This window comes from Macrotis lagotis, chromosome 8 (genome assembly GCF_037893015.1).
Source record: "Macrotis lagotis isolate mMagLag1 chromosome 8, bilby.v1.9.chrom.fasta, whole genome shotgun sequence".
NCBI classification, from domain to species: domain Eukaryota; kingdom Metazoa; phylum Chordata; class Mammalia; order Peramelemorphia; family Peramelidae; genus Macrotis; species Macrotis lagotis.
Genome location: NC_133665.1, coordinates 44,904,917 through 44,922,202, shown reverse-complemented (window position 1 = coordinate 44,922,202; position 17,286 = coordinate 44,904,917). Strand labels below are relative to the sequence as shown.

General features: G+C 36.7%; 1 protein-coding gene across 1 annotated transcript in view; it reads left to right on the top strand.

Annotated features, from left to right (window-relative positions):
• The window catches only part of ABCA1 (ATP binding cassette subfamily A member 1), a 148,997-nt gene that overhangs the window by 46,020 nt on the left and 85,691 nt on the right, over window positions 1–17,286 (top strand). Inside the window, exon 6 of the mRNA XM_074196781.1 lies at window positions 15,034–15,155. Within this exon, the coding sequence (XP_074052882.1) occupies window positions 15,034–15,155 (122 nt within the window). The remainder of the gene's footprint in view (window positions 1–15,033; window positions 15,156–17,286) is intronic.

The following is a 17,286-nucleotide window of genomic DNA, read 5'->3' as shown; positions in this document are numbered from 1 at the left end:
TCTCTCTTTCCATTCACCATGTCCCTGTCCAAAAGTGTGTTGTATCTAAGTACCTTCTCCCACAATCTTCTAGCTCTTCTATCACCTGTTCCCCCCTTCCCTCCCCCCATTTACTCTTATCCCATCCTTTTCTTCTAATTTTTCTCTAGGGTAAGATAGATTTCTATACCCTATTAGCGTGTATGTTATTTCCCTCTCTAAGCCATTTCTGTTGAGAATGAAGGCTCACTCATTCCCCCCCACTTTCCTCTGTTCCACCCCATTGAAAAAGCTTTTTCTTGACTCTTATGTGAAATATCTTAACCCCTTCTTTCTCTCCTTTCTTTTCCTCCCAGTATCCTTTATCATACACTGACTCCATCTTTTACTATATTATACAATTATATTCTGCTCCTTCCTATGCCCTGTCTATATATGCTCCTAACAGCTCTTATAAATGAGAAAGTTCATATGGGTTATCAGTATCTTCTTTCCATGCAGAAATACAAACAGTTCAATATCATTAAGTTCATCATAGTTAGTCCTTCTTATCCACCCCCTCTATGGTTCACCAGAGTCCTGTACTTTGGAGATCAAACTTTTTGTTCAGCTCTGGTTGTTTCAATAGGAAAGTTTGAAAGTCCATCTTTTCCCCTGAAAGAGGATGTTCAGTTGGATAGTTAATTCTTGGTTGTGAATCAAGATCTTTTGCTTTCCGGAATATCGTTTTCCAATCCCTAGGAGCCCTTAATGTAGATGATGCCAGATCCTGTGTAATCCTGACTATGAAGCCTCAGTAGTTGAATTGTTTTTTTCTGGCAGCTTTTAGAATTTTCTCTTTTATTTGGGAGTTATATAATTTGGCTATAATATTCCTGGAAGTTTTTCTTTTGGGATCTTTTTCAGGAGGTGACCAGTGAATTCCCTCAATTTCTATTTTACCCTCTGCTTCTAGAATCTCAGGGAAATTTTGCAGTATTATTTCTTGAAAAATGAAGTCTAGGCTCTTTTCCTGGTTGTGACTTCAGGTAGCCCAGTAATTTTTAAATTATTTCTTCTGGATCTGTTTTCAAGGTCAGTTGTTTTTCCAATGAGATACTTCACATTTTCTTCTAATTTTTGACTTTTTTTTTGGAAGAGTTTTATTCCTTTCTGATTTATTGCAAAGTCGTCAGCTTCCTTCAGTTCCATTCTTTATTTGAAAGAGTTATTTTCTTCAAAGAGCTTTTTTTATCTCCTTTTCCAGCTGGCAAATTCTGCTTTTTTAAGGCATTCTCCTCATTTGCCTTTTTTCTTTTGCTTTTTCCATTAGGCCTAAACTGGTTTTTAACATATTATTTTCTTCAATATTTTTTTTGTATTTTTTTCATCAAACTGTTGATTTGGTTTTCATGATTTTTCTGCATCTCATTTCTCCTCCCAAATTTTTCTCCACCTCCCTTAAGTGCTTTTCAAAGTCTTTTGAGCTCATCTATAGTCTGAGCCAATTTTCTATTTCTCTTGGTGATTTTTGGATATGGAAGCTTCAATTTTGTCATCATCTGAGTAATTTTCTATGGTCAGATTCTTCTTTTTCTGTTGTTTACTCATTTCCTCAGCCTAAAACCAATTTATAGCACTCCTAAGTCTTTGGGAGGTTTATTTGGGGGACAACCCCCCAGGGCCTTTATTCCTCCAAGGTCTTATACTCTCCTGCCTGTGCTTTGATATGTAGATGACCACAACACTCCCCTCTGCCCTAGAGCTGTAAGGAGGGGCCCTTCTGGGCTATCTTAGTGTGGAAGGCCAAACTGCAAGCTGAATCTGAGTGTGGGCAAAACGCAGATTCCTGCCCCCAGGTTGATCAGAGAAATTTCTGCAGTCTCCCTGATCCCCTTACAGTCAGTGGACTGTGCTCTAGAGGTGCAGGCTGGTTTCTTCCAATTTTTGCTGCAGGTTCTGTGGCTGGTGTTCTTCACTCCACACTCATTCTGATCTATCAGTATTCTCTCCCTGCCCCTATGACCAGGGCTTTTTCCAACTCCTGGTCCTGGTGAAACATACCTTTCCTGTGGAACTTCTAAGTTATCTTGGACTGGGAAAATGTATCATTCATTCTTTCTGTGGGTCTGTCCCTCTAAATTTGGCTAGAGTCAAAATTTGATGACTTTTGGAGTGCCCTGGTGAAGAAGTTCCTGGGAAATGCTGCCTTCACACTGCCCTCCACCCCATGAGCTCATTACTTTTGAAAGATTCTATTCCATTTTTTACAGATCCAGTTACTATTCTTTCTATTAAGTGGGAAGCATGAGTCCTTGTGCCTTCTACTTACTGGCCCTTGTTCTACTCTACATGAAGTACATTTAGTTTGCCTTGACAACTCTTTAGATTCTTGAAGACAGCTATTGTGACTAGAGCTTCCTTTTTGTAGTGCTAAATATCCCCAGGTCCTTAAACCATTTCTCACATGATGTGGGTTCTATATCCCTCAATTTTGGTAACTTTGAGTGTACTTTGGCTGTGATCTGATCAATAATAGTTTGGTGAGACAACAGACTCCCTTCGTCTAAAAATTCAGCTTAAGTTTGTATTAGCTTCATTGGAAGCCAAATCACCTTCTTGTGTCATATTGCTCTTGTAGTTAAGTAAAATACCCAAGTTTTGAGCCACAGATTGCTATTGTGAGTTTTCTCCATCTTAATATTTGGCAGGTCACTGGCTTTTTTTGAAACTTAAATGTAGGATTTTACATTTAATGTAATTAAATTTAATGGTGTTAGTTTTAGGTCATCTGCAGCCTGCTTTGGAAGGAACCTAGTCAAACCCTTATCTTAATGACTCTATTGGTGACCTGGACTATATAGGAAATGTTTCTTAAGGCACAAACATCTGAGAAGAAAACAGATGGAATTGTTGCCCTCTCATGTGGAGTATTTAGCACTTCCTTATTTGTTTTGTAGCTATTAACATACTTATCTTTTCAATTTAGTGTGTTCCCTGAATACTAGAACACGTTAATTTTTGTATTCCCTGTTGTATGCTGGCACCCTGACTTACACACAGCAAGGGTTCAATAAATATTCATTGAATTGAACTGGATGTTCCTAAAGAAGCATAACTGACCTCACAGTAAATGAAGGCTGGCCTTGGAGTCAGAAAAACTCAAGTTTTTCTGTTTCCTGGCTATATGGATATTAATGTCATTGAACCTCTGTTCCTTCATTTATATTGGGACAATAATATCTGCCCTATCTACCTTACTATGCTCTTGTTTGTGAAAAATAACATAATTTATGTAAAACACTTGGGAAACTTTCAGACACTGTTTAAATGTCAGCTGTTAACATAATAGCAACATTTGTTACAGAAACTTGAAAAAACCCAGTTATTCTTTCATTTATAAAGAGCCCAGGCTATTGGATAATATCATTCTGGATTTCTGGACTAATAAAAAAAGAACCAAGATGGTACCAGAAATTGTCTCATATAAATGGAACAAGAATTAGACTCATTTCTTTTGGATTAATAAGATCAACCTAAATCTTATCAAGTTAAAAAGGATCATGATTTTCTCATGCTTAGTAGTGCCATATATTTAATAAAAATTTGTTAAATGGATGATAGAATAAGTCACTATTCCTAGGAGTTCTAAATATGTGTCATTCTGTACCTTATGGTAGTCTTAAACTATTGTTTTTTCACTAATACTAGCTGACATCATCTACTGTGAAGGCATAAAAGTTCAGTGGGTGTGGGGAAAAGAGTAATTAGGAAATTTCAAGTACTTCAGAAGAGGACCAGTGTATGAAATACAGAAGGGAGGGTTCTTTGGATACATAAACAGTACTGAAAGTAAGGGGTAGGGATGAACTCTATGAAAAACAAAATAATGAAGGAAGAGGGAGAACTTTGAAGTCACATCACAAATTTCCATCCATTTCTCAATTTTATTGGAGAGCTTTGTCCTTGGATAATGCTTTGTCCTTGGATAATAAGTTTACTTGGAAGCACAATGTGATTCCTTGGTGTTTTTATTTTCCTAACTGCTAATATTTCATCCATTTGGAATAGTTGCTGAAGTTGAAACATGCTATTCTTTGTCTGTTACTCTTATCCTCCTTGTGTGTGTCATCTTGTTAATGCGTTTTTATGACAGATTTGTCAATATTGTGTCATCAAAATGGATTAAATTCCCCTCCCCTTCCTTATCATTGAATGACCATTAATTTCTTTCATCTTTTAGTAAAAAGGCGAAAGCTTTATTTAATCTGAAGAGAAACCAGTCTTTCATCTTTTAGTCAAAAGTTCTCATTTGGGATTTGACTCTTTAAAATGTTAAAGTCTCTAAAAATAGAGAATGTGTTTATGACTGTGAAATATCTTCCCAGAGATGTGGTCCCTCCATTCAGAACAGAATGGGCTTTATCCAGAACTCTGATTATTGGAAGGCAATGCAATATTATACTGATGTGTTGAAATATAATTGTCTTTACTGAATTGAATCAAAGGTCAGATTTACCCAGGCAGGAACAGAGAACATAATTTAACTAAATCAGAGAACAACATGTGCCATGATTCATTCCAAAAAACCATTTTTTTTAAAGTAAGCATCAGTGTGGTATTAGTAGAAAAGAATGATAGTTTTGGAACCTAGATTTACTCTTCATCACTGTAAAACCTAGAGCAAGTCACCTAATATCTCTGATTTCTAGGTTTTCTGATTTATAGAATAAGGTATATGGATTAGATGGCTTCTGAGGTCCTTTACTACCTTGTCTCTAAGAGTTATGATCAAAAGCAAAATTTCTCATTGTCTACTAACCATTAAATTTGCTTTCTTCTTGGTGTGAAAGAACTCAGAAGAATAAAAAAAAGTTCCAGGTAGTTGTAACAGTTTGAGCACGAACAAAATACATTTGTACTTCAGTATGAATGAGTTATTTAGGCCTTTCTTGAGAGTAGTTTTAGATGGGGAAGTAGAAAAGGAAGGTCTTAAGGACAGTGAGTACCTGAAGTAGAGTTGTGGATAAATGTAAGCGGGGGTGGGGGGGATAAACAGGGCATCTAAGAGTACCAGCTGTCTATTTAACTATTTTGGCTAGCCTTGATAAAACAATGACATGACTATATCTGTTTAGTCAACTTTCCATAAAAAAAAAACAACCCTAAAACCAAGATTTGACATGGTGTAAACAACAGCCACAAATTTGAGAGAGAGAGCATTGTTTTGTTTGGGATAAAATTTATGAGACATTGCTATGTTGCATCCTTAGGACTGCCTAAGAAGGCAGGTGAATGTCTAGATCAGAATAAATATAAACTTTAAAATAAAAAGGTAATGCAGCTCCTAGCTTGGAGGCCATAAGCAGTGCCTACATGGATCATATCATGGCTTCATTTGGCATAGTAGTTCTGTAGATTGCCTTGTATCTAAGGATCTTAGGATTTAGAGCTGGTTTTCTGAAAAGAAAAACCTTAAGAGCTTAAGTGACTTAAACAAGTTCACACAGGTCATAAGTAGCAGAACTTAGGACTTTTGACTCAAAATTCAGTGTATTTTTCATTATACTATGTTGGAAGATCATTTTATATTGACTAATTTTCTGAAATTCATTGTTACAGTGGTTAAAAATTTTTTTCTGAATTTTCTGAATTGAATGGAATCCTAACCCTCCCCTCATTTTCTCAGTTCTCAGGCTTTCTCCATAACTTTGTTCTTTGTTGTGGTCCCTACCACTATAGATATATAGATATATAGTTTTAAAAAGGACATCATCTCATTGGATAGCAGGTTGGATTTATTTAGGACTAGAGCTATTTAGGACAATGAGCTGTTAGATTTATTAGTCAAATTTTTTATTTTTTAAAATTTTAATTTAGGGGCGGCTAGGTGGCACAGTGGATAAAGCACCAGTCCTGGAGTCAGGAGTACCTGGGTTCAAATCTGTTCTCAGACATTTAATAATTACCTAGCCGTGTGGCCTTGGGCAAGCCACTTAACCCCATTGCCGTGCAAAAAACCTAAAAAAAACATTTAGTTTAATTAAAAAGGAAAATCAAGGGATCTCACAACAGTTTCTGTAATAAGTTTTTGATTTTCATATATTTTTGCAATTCTGAACTTGAATATATTTAAGTTTTATATATATGTATATACAGTTTATGTTTTGCTTTCTTTGCTATTGAGAAGTGGTTAAAGGCTTTTGCAACTGAAACAATGAGCTTCAGAACCATTTCCAAGGTGGTAACCCGAACTGACCTTCCATTATAGTAGAGAGTATACTCTGGGTTTGGGCACTAGAAGACATGATCAACCCCATCTAAAATGTTTAGGACAGACATCAGAAACCTGAAGAGTATTTGAAGGAGTGGAACCAGGATGGGGCGGTGCCTTGAGATAAAGTTGTGAGAAAACTGGAATGCTTATCCTGATATGAAGGAGACTTACTTGAAAGAAGGATTAGACTTGATCTGCTTAGCCCCAGGAGCAATGAGTATGTAGAAGTTATAAGAGGGGAAAATAAATTTCGAAAATGATTCATCATCCAACTTTAGATAGCTGCTTTGGGAAATAGTGGATTGTCCCTCATTTGAGGGCTTCAGACTTAAACTGGATGATCTCTTGTTAGGAATATTATAAGAACGAAATCTCTGCCCAGATATTTGTTGGACTCTTGAGTTGACTGAAGAGATTTGATTTAGTTCTGGGGTTCAATGTAATGAATTTTTTTGTTTTTGGTACTGCATTTGTGTTTAATCTGAACTTGATATTTTATTGTTGCCCTGAAAAACCTTGATTTCCTTAATTTCTGAATCCAATTCTTGAAGTAACACCTCATTCTCCATGAGATGGGAGATAATAGACATGGGAAGGGAGGATTTATGGGTCATAATCGAAATTGGAGGCGGGGGTTTGCAGTAATCTGTTCTTTTTTTCTTTCCTGTCCATTTTTTCCCAAGGAGTCAACTCACTTAAGTGGATCAGTTTGCCTTGCCTGTCATTTCTCTCTCTCCTACCTTGTTTTCTGGAGTCTGTACTAAAATTGTCTTGGGACAGAAGAGATTTCTCAAACAGATTGTTTATCAAACTCAGTTACGTTGGAAATGTCTCAAGCAGCTCTTAACCACAAAAGTTTCTATTGCTTAAATTTAGAAAAGGATGCCAGAGCACGATTTTCCTCAAGATCTGGTAGCTTAGACTTCTCTAGCATAAAATCTCTAAGTATGCCATTAAATATCGTCTCAGTTCATCTTGAAATGGACTTGAAGTAAGAATTCTGGAGCTCAAAGTAAACTTTAAACTAAACATCCCCTTGCACCTTCCTCCCTTAACTCTAGTCAGCATTGGCCATAATTTTGTGGTTTCTAAATACCATAAGGGCTTCTGGTGGTTAGTTACACTTTAAACTGGTAGTTTCTTGTATTATCTCTTTGCTCTTATTTCTTCCTTCCTCCCCCTTTTCTTCTTGAGTTTTCCTTCCCCACCTACTTCTCTTCAAACTTAGCAATTGCAGGGTAGTTATTTTTCCTGCTAGTACAAAACGACTACAGGACTCTTGAAACCAGAGATGTAGGCTAGAGTGCAGTGACCGATAGTAACCTCAGCACACTCATCTGGAGAGAGAGCTGGGAGGCTGACTTCCCCCACTCTTTCCCCTTCTTCCCTTCTCCTTTTACAAGATTCAGACTTGCCTGTTGTCTCACAAAGGAAACCAGTGGCAAAGAAAACTCTTGGCCTTCTTTCAGCCCTGTACCTTTCTCTATCTGCCTGTGGAGCCATTTCCTCTGATTTCAGCCACATTTATTCAGAATGGTCAGCAGAGAGGCCATTCAAAAAAAAAGGAAGAAAGTAGTTGGAGAAGGAGCAAAAGGAAAGGAGAGAGAGATATGGGGAAAAAGGTATTCTTTGAACATTTTGTTCTTGTCTCTACCTCTCAAGGAGCTCTAAACACCTGAAGGAAGGGACTCTGTATTTCTGTCTTTTGGGTCTTGTCATAGCATATATTACTTTGCCTAAGTGAGTTTTCAGTATTAAGGAATAAGATGTTTATAGAAATAACAATGATATATAAACTTGGTAGAATGTGAAAAGTTAAAAATCTCAAGGAGTCTTGTTAAAATTGAGGAACGTGAAAAAAAATTGAGGAATGTGGGATTAGTTTGTGGGATGGGAGTAGGAGCAGCATCAGGGAAGAGTAGATAGGGTCAGGTTGAGAAGGAACGTGAGATTAGGGGCAAGAAGGTGAAGTTCATTCAAGGAAGGCCAGATGGCCTGAGATATTGCACAAAGGCATAAAAGGGCAGAGAAAATGACCTTTGTTACTTTCTGGGGTCAGTGCCATCCTTAAGATTTTTTAGAATTTCTTAGAATTATCACCATTACCTACTGTGATATGCATCTTTTTGTATCAGAGCAAATGATTGCCTTTATGACTTGTTATAGATTATGAATATATATGAAAAAGGATTGTTCACATCTGCTTTCAGTTTCATGGTCAGTGGAAGCTATAAAAATGCAGGTGCAAACAAATCCAGTTACTTTCTGTGTCCTCTCAGAAGGTAAAATTACAAACAGAATCTTAAGAGAAAACACGTAAGAGTAAAGACACACTTAAAAAAAAGATGACATATTACAGAAACTTTTCTTCTTTCCTCTGGTAACTTCTTTGTTTCTACCCAATTAACAAATTCACTTAGAAACTTTATAGTATGTGAAGAGTGCTGTGTGAGTCTCTGTGAGGAGACACTAAAATGATATAAGAAAAAAGTCTCTATCCTATAAGATAAAACTTGTATACAAAATGTGGGTATTTAAGATAGCTCCAAATGATTATGGTACAGGACAGAATGTGATAAGTTGTCCAATCAAAGTGCTCTGAGATATTTGAGGAGATAGATTTTAATCAAACTACTACTAAGTTATTGATTGATTTTAACAGACAATCTGAGATATTCTAAATTTTCCCCATGTGAACAAAATACACTTTCAATTATATTATCCAGAAGTGAAATTGACTTTCCCAGGGTCACACAGCTAAGCAATTATTAACTGTCTGAGGCTGGATTTGAACTCGGGTCCTCCTGACTTCAGGGCTAGTACTCTATTCACTGTGCCACCTAGCTGCCCTTTGTCCTTCATTCTTGAAAAAGACCAGGACATCAGGGAGGTGATGCTATGACAAGTGCATGAATTGGATTTGAGTGAGGGGGGGCTGTGCTTAGTCACCAGCCTCACTTTCTCCTCTGTAGCCATCTAGATCCAGTGGCCAGATATGAATCAGGATGATTGGATATAGTCCTGGATGAGAGGCAATCAGGATTAAGTGATTTGCCCAGGGTCACACAGCTAGTAAGTATCTGAGACTGCATTTGAACTCAGGTCCTCCTGACTTCAAGGCCAGTGTTCCATCCACTGTGCCACCTAGTTGCCCTATTCACATAAATGCATAAAATTAAATTTTACAGAACACTAGCTGTTCTTCACATCACAGGGCACAAAGGCATAGAATTTTATTTAGAGATCCTTTCATTCATATCCCGTATTTCACAAATGGAGAAAATAAGGCTCAGGGAAAAGAACTGACTAGATGAGTCAATATAATTAATCAGGGGTAGAGGCAGAATTTGACTCCATGTATCCTGACTTTTATCTGAGTTAACCCCTTTGGAGTTTTCTTGATAAAGATAGTGGATTGACTTGCCATTTCTTTTTCCAGTTTATTTTTACATATGAGGAAAGTGAGACAAAGAGTTGTGACTTATTCAGAATCACAAGTTAAGGGTCAGAAGGAAGATTTGAACTCATAAGGATTCAGACTTTGAACTCTGTACTATGGTGTCACCTCATTGCCCTTTACTATTTATTAGGTATCCACTAAATCAACATACATTATGGATGCAGGCAGAATGGAAACACCATTAGAGGAGAATTAAACAATTCTCTCCTATAATCCTCTAATGATGTAGCTGACATGTTGGTTAATCCTAGCACACATGCTGGGATACATATGTGAAGGACACTGTGGATATGTCACTGCCTAACCAATCCCTTGGCCCATTACCACAGATGAGGCAGTCTGGCACTAGGTAGGAGGTTGAACCCCAAAGCTCCTGGTAATTTTGAGATTCCATCATCCATCTAGCATCTCCTCATTCTCTTTCCAGCACCCTAGACCCAACCTGGCATATCTAAATCTTGCAGATACAGCAAAAAAACTATATAGAATCAATATATTTAAGGCACCTTTAAAATAAAACTCAAGTTCTAAACTACCCCTAAACAACAGCAGGAAAATCTCTTTATAATTGTAGTATAGAAAGTATGATTCAAATTTAGCCTCTGACACTTATCTAGAGGTGAAATTAATCTTTTATTGAAGTATATAATAACTCCTTTTTCAGTTAATGTTGAGCATAACATGTTGAATTTCAAACTTGCACCAAGCTTCATGCATGTGTTATTTAATCCTGGGAATTGAGACAATGGAACTTTAACCCCCCCCCCCCCCCTGCAAATATGTATTTATTAAACCTCTCACTTCTCCTGCTCCCATCATACACTTTGAGAATACAAAGACAAAGATATGAAATCTGTGCCCTCGGGGAGTTTAAATTCTATTTTAGTAGACTATATACATTCTAAATTTAGCATTCAAATATCTGAAATTTTCTGAGAAAACTAAGTTGATTATAACAAATCCAGGAATATTTTAAAATTCATATAAGAATTTTAAAAATACTGATTTAAAATATCCACTCTAGGAAAAAATAATTTGGAGGAAAAAAACTTCATTTCCCAATCTATGACATAAAGCTAAATGGGAACTTTATTAGCTTCATCTATCAAAAATTTGTTTCTTGAGCTTGTACTTTAAATGAGTAAGAATAAGACTCAGATTTGAATAGAAGGCAATTGGACTGGATTATTGTGGGGGAATTAACAAATTTAATTTCCAGAAAAATCCCTTTTCCTTTTAATATCACTATTTTCTTGATGCTGCTGTTGCTGCTGCTATAGGGGATAGGGACTAAATCTTTTAGTATAAGGAATTCTTTAGTGAAGAAACTCTTGAACAAGGCAGATTGGTCCCTTCTCACTAATTTATATTCTTAGAGAGTTGTCTAGTGCATAGAGAATTAATTGATTTGCTCAGTTAGAATGTGCCAGGGAAGGGACTTGAACTCAGGCCTCATTGGTATTGAAGCCAGTTTTCTCACTGTTACAGTATTCTTGACTATTGCCACTTCTTGTAAATTTTGGAACTCCATGATTCCAGGTGCTCTCTCTCCTCCCTCTGCCTCTTCCATGTTGTATGTTGGTACTCCCCAAAATATCAAACTAAGAAGAAAATATTGAACAAAATGGGGGAAGACTCTCTCCCTGGAAAGTTTAAGGAGAAAATAAAGCAAACTCAAATAGGAAATAAAGGCATGAAGAGTTCTTGGTCAGTAATGATCAAATTACAGAGATTTTTGGAGGAGAGTTTGCTCCCTTTCATCCCAACCCCCATTTAGGATTTACTTTTCAAAGCAAGGCCCTTATTTGTGTATCCAGATTTTCAAATTGGGGAAAACTTAAAGTTAGCATTGTTAGCTGCCTCTCTGGCCACTTAGGCTCTTCAAATGTTTCTTAGCTGTCTTGGTAAAAATAGCTTTGGCTTCAGCCCTGTCTGTCTCCAATGTACAAGCACTGTTGGACTTCTTTTGATGGAAGATGAACATTTGGGTCCAAATCAACACTAGCACAACAGGCAGTCAGGAGAGGAATTGGAAGAAGGAATCAACTATCCTTTGTCACTTACTGGGTTTCCCATTGTAAATATTAATTGTTTCCACTGTGCCTAGAAGGGTCAGTTCATTTAGTTAACATCATCTTCCCAGTATTCCAAACAGTATGAATTCATTCTGTGTCCCTCTATCTCACCAAAACACATGGCCCAAACCTTGATTCATCCTGGCCTTTCTCTTCCCTAGGACTGATACCAGCTTTGTGTGTTTAGACAATAGCTCTGGTGAGTCTGAACTATCCATTACAGATTCACCTTTTGGTAAGGATTTGCTTCTCCTCTACCCCTTTGGCAGGGAGACTTTAATGTACGTCTTCCCACACTCAACACTTATTAAATACCTACTTCATATAAAACTAAATTGTAGCTCAGGCTACAAAATTCCTTCCTCAAAGGACCATATATCCTATTGGACAAATGAAATGCATGTCTATGAGTTAAGTCAAGGTAACTTGAGAAGAAAGGGCCTTAGCTCACTGGGAGGTGAGTCAGGAATTGCATTATGTGGAAGGTGGCTTTATACTTTATGTATGAATGAATGATACCTTTCCTTGAAGAAATCTGGAGTCAAAATGGGGGGGGGGCAGCTAGGTGGTACAGTGGATAGAGCACCGACCCTGGAGTCAGCAGGACCTGAGTTCAAATGTGGTCTCAGATTTGTGATTTTGGGCAAGCTGCTCAACCCCATTGTCTTGCAAAAAAAAAGAAAGAAAGAAAGAAAGAAAATGAGGAGGGGATGCATTCAAGCGAATGGGGTGAGGGCAAGGGTTCATAGCTTATACAGTCATGGAGATGAATGGATTAAAACAATTTTTTATTAAATGCTCATTTTGTGCTGAATGTCCTTGCCCTCAAGGAACTTACATTCTAATGAAAGAGACTACATGCAAATAACTTTACAAACAAGATATGCATAGTAAATGGAATGTAATTTCAGCGAAAGGCACTAGGGAGAAAGAGGGAAAGCTTAGGAAATCTTTCTTTCAAATAGTGAGATTTGAACTGAGTTTCATGGGTATACCAGTTTTTGTTTAATTAAATACATTGAATTGCAAGCTCTTTGAAAATAGCAATTTTTCATAATTCCCTCATACTCTTTCCATTCCCAACTCATTCTGATATGAATACTCACCAGTTTCTTTTGACAAACTGGAGAATAGGGGCCTTAGATATTTTTCCTCATCCTTGGAGGATTCATTGTGAAATAATACAAGGTTGAGCACATCCAGCTGTCCTTAAACACAGATACCTCTTTGCAATAAGAGGGAGATATTATAAACTCACTTAGCACACTCTTTGGCAGCTGAGTTTTACCACATGATCAGGAGGCATTGAAAAGTCCTCTATGGGCCAGTTTCTCATACCAAATCACTTAAAGTTCCTTTTGGGGGCTGAATTGAATTTTTCATTGGGTATCAGGAAACTCTTCCTTTTGGGGAGAGGAGTCCACATAAAATTGGGTGTAGCTCAGGAGGAGCCATATGCTTTCTGAACCATTGCCTACCAGTGGGTGGAGGTGCTTTGACCTATCCTGGGTGGCTGTATAAACTCAACATCCTGGACCTAAAATTTATGAACCAATGTTTTGTTTACAGGAGATTGAAACAAGACTGACTCGCCTGAGAGGTCTACTTTCCTTTACAGCTGCCATTTTCTATTTATTACTTTAAATCTAGAAGACCTCTAGAATGAGGAACTGTTTTTGAAAATAACCAGGGATTCTGGTACAAGACGGAATTTTTGCCAGGATAGCCTACAGTGGAAAATCATAAAATTAGTCAAAAATGGCAAAATTCTGCACTAGAAACTAACAGATACAGAAGAGATCTCCCAGCTTCACCATAAGGCTATATGGCAAACCTGTAGTTGTTCCAATTCTTACTTAATTCTGATTTGTGTACACTGACATCAAGAAAACATAAAAACATTATGACAAAATATAAAATATTTACAAATATTTACAAAAATATGTTACAAATAATAAATAAATGAATAGAATGAGTGAGTTAATGGGAAAAGATGGAGATTCCCCAAAGGGCATCAATAATAATAATATATTAAAAACCCATAGAATAAAAGAATTCAGAAAGATACACAAACATCAATTTATAAACCTTTATTAAGCTAAAGCATTGTGCCTATCCCTGGGGATGCAAAGAAATTTAATTTATATTTAACATCTACTTTTAAAAAATCTTTTAGTTACAAGTTCATAGTCTCATGTATAATCTTTTCTTTTATTCTTCTTTGTATTTTGAAGCATTCTTTTTTGTTAATGATTATAAAGTTTATAATTTAACAAAAAATAAAAATTAAACACCAGGTGGCAAGAATTCTAGAACCTTATGGATATGAATATAATGGGAATGTAGCATTTGAGAAAGGTTTAATTAAGCATTGTCTGGTATTCAGATAGCTGAAATTAGTTGGGTGATTGTACATTAGAAACCAAGGTCATTTCTGTCAGTCAAATCCTAAATATTTTATTTTCAGGGGTGGCTAGGTGTCGCAGTAGATAGAGCACTGGTCCTGGAGTCCAGGAGTACCTGGGTTCAAATCCGGCCTCAGGCACTTAATAATTACCTAGCCGTGTGGCCTTGGGCAAAGCCACTTTAACTCCATTTGCCTTGCAAAAACCTAAAAAAAAAATTAAAAAAATTTTATTTTCATTTCATTGTTTGTTAATAAAAAAAGGACAAGGGTTCAGCAGTGTTTAGGAAGTGAGGATCATTTTTAAAAGGTTCTACTTATTGTCTGAAAAAACAAGGTGGTTGATTGTGTATTATGTGTATATATGAGAGAAAGAGACAGAGAGAATATGAGAACATTGCATTTAGCAGAGCACATTGACTATATAATTCAACAGTTAAAATAACCCTCTAGTGTCCAGACTATACTGTGAAAACTCCATTCCTGGATTTTATTTATGTATACGCTTAAATGAACTCTACTAGGATTAATAATCATTTCAAACTAAAGCTGTCAACATTTTTTTTAAAAGAACACATTTTAACTTATTTTGTTAAATATTTCCCAATTACATGTAAACTTAAACATTAATTTTTTAAAATTGTGAGTTCTAAATTCTCCCTCTCTTTTTCCCCCTCTTTCGGCCTTTGGAGCAGAAAAACAATGTGATGTTGATTATACATTATTTCTTCCCCTTACTTTTATGCACTGCTTTCCTCTCACCAACATACAACACATACAGGAACACTTAGACACAAACAGAACAAGGTAGATTCATCAAATCAAATAAATTTTTCTTCTTCTTTTTTTAAACTAATAGGCTTGAAACTTCAAGATTTCCTGGTGGACAATGAAACCTTCTCTGGATTTTTGCAGCACAACCTCACGATGTCCTATTCAGCTGTGGAGGAGGTTCTGGACACTGATATCAATCTCCAACAGGTAGAACACTCATCTTCCCTTTCCTCAGTGGGTCTGAGTTGAAGGTAGAAACAATAGAATACCCTGAAATGAAAATCCCCTTGACTATTGACTATGAAGGAGAGTGAAGAATTTTAGCTGCTTAGTTCCTATCAGTTTTCCCTGCTGAACCCACACTTATCAATGCCAAAGCAGTGATTCATTTTTATGGAAGTATTACTTTGTAGCCTGAAGAAATAAGAACAAGGATTCAATTTTAATATAAATTATTACTTGCCCTTTCCTAAAAGGACTTATATGATTAAAATTAAATTTCAAGTTAAAATGAACACAGCAATAAATTGTTGTATTTTTTCAAGACTTTAAAAAAGACTTTCACAACATTCCTTGGGTTGTAATTGATTAACACCCTGGAGAGTTAGAAAACCAAGCCTAAGAATTACAACTTTCCAGAGTCAGAAGTCTGAATGTTTTCTGTGATGATAGATTAAAATGGTTTAAAATTTCTTTTAGGATAAATGGAAGAAATAGTTTTTTTACCGTGGTTAAGGTAGGAAGGCACTAATTGTCATGAATATGTGGACTGTTTCATCTTCAGATCTTACAATATTCTGCACTTTCATTAATGGCTGTAGCTATCCTGGACAGTGAAGATAGCAAAACATACTGCTTTTTAAATATTTTACCATCTACAGAGAAGCTTTGTGGTCTTTCCAAGGGCACTCATTTGGGCCATCTGGGAACAGGTTTGTAAGATAGATGTCTTAGCCATTACTGAAAGTCATTTAGTGAAGGAGTATACTCTAACATGTTTCTGATCTGAGTGGTAGTGGTGAGAATATTGTCATTGATTCATAAGATATGGAATTATAAAAATTAAATGCTGAGAAAGTAATCATAAAATCTTAGATTTGGAGCTAGAGGGGAATCTTCTTGTACGCCACTGATTCCAACTCCCTCATTTTCCAGATGTGAAAATGGAGATCAAGAGAGATTAATTAACTTTTCCAGGATTACACTATTCAATGCCAGAGGTGGGGTTGAACTCCAGCCTTTCTGACTCCAAGCCTTGTGCCTTCTGTACTCTCCCAACTTTTTTTTTTTTTTTTTTTTTTTTTAGATTTTTCAAGGCAATGGGGTTAAGTGGTTTGCCCAAGGCCCCATGGCTAGGTAATTATTAAGTGTCTGAGGTTGGATTTGAACTCAGGTACTCCTGACTCCAAGGCCAGCACTCTATCCACTGCACCACCTAGCCGTCCCTGAACTCTTAGTCTTAATGTATTGGAGTCTTAGTCAGAATATCTGGTTCAGATCTTAGCTCTACAACTCCTTCAGATCTGGGTGACCTTTGTTAGGCTCTTAACTTTTTCTAGATCACGTTTTTCTCATCTGAAAATGAGGGAATTGGACTAGATGACCTCAAGGGTTCCTTCTAACTCTAGATCCAAGGTTCTATTAATGGTTACAATCTACTACCTAGCATGTGTAGCTGCTTATTTTACGACCATGAAACATTTCACCAACAGTGGTTTTTAGCATTCTCCCTCCTCCCCCACTCCCCCCTTTCCCTTTTAAAATTACAACTTTTCCTTTGTTAGATTAGACTGTTGCCTGGTTGCCATGTTAGATAAACGCTAAATTAAAAATACAAATGTCAAATGTTTAAAATATATACCAATAACATCTTAACTGTTTGAGTTGTACTTAAATGGTAATTGGATCTCACTCTATTTGTAGTGTGATGCTATAGACACTAAAGGGAGTCTGATTTTGCTGCATGGGTTGGGTGTCTGGAAATGACTGTCTGGCAGTTAAGAAAAAAAAATAAGATGAAATCCACGGTAGGTCAGAAACGGTGCAACATAGAGAAAGACAGTAGGGATTGAAGGTAGGGACTGAAGATTTTAGCTCTTCCCTTTGATTTGTTCCAAGCACCAGGCTTGAAAACCACACTTAAGATAGATGAAGAGGAGATGCAGGGAGTAGAGATGAGGGTGGGATTGCCTAAATTATGGATCATTTCTTCAAGAAATAAGAGTTTTGAACCAATGATTCCTGGAGGATATTTAGGAGGCAGTGAATTGTAATTAGCTAGAGAAGTTTGCTTGGAGTTAGGACACATAATAGCTATGTAACTCTGGGCTAGTCACTT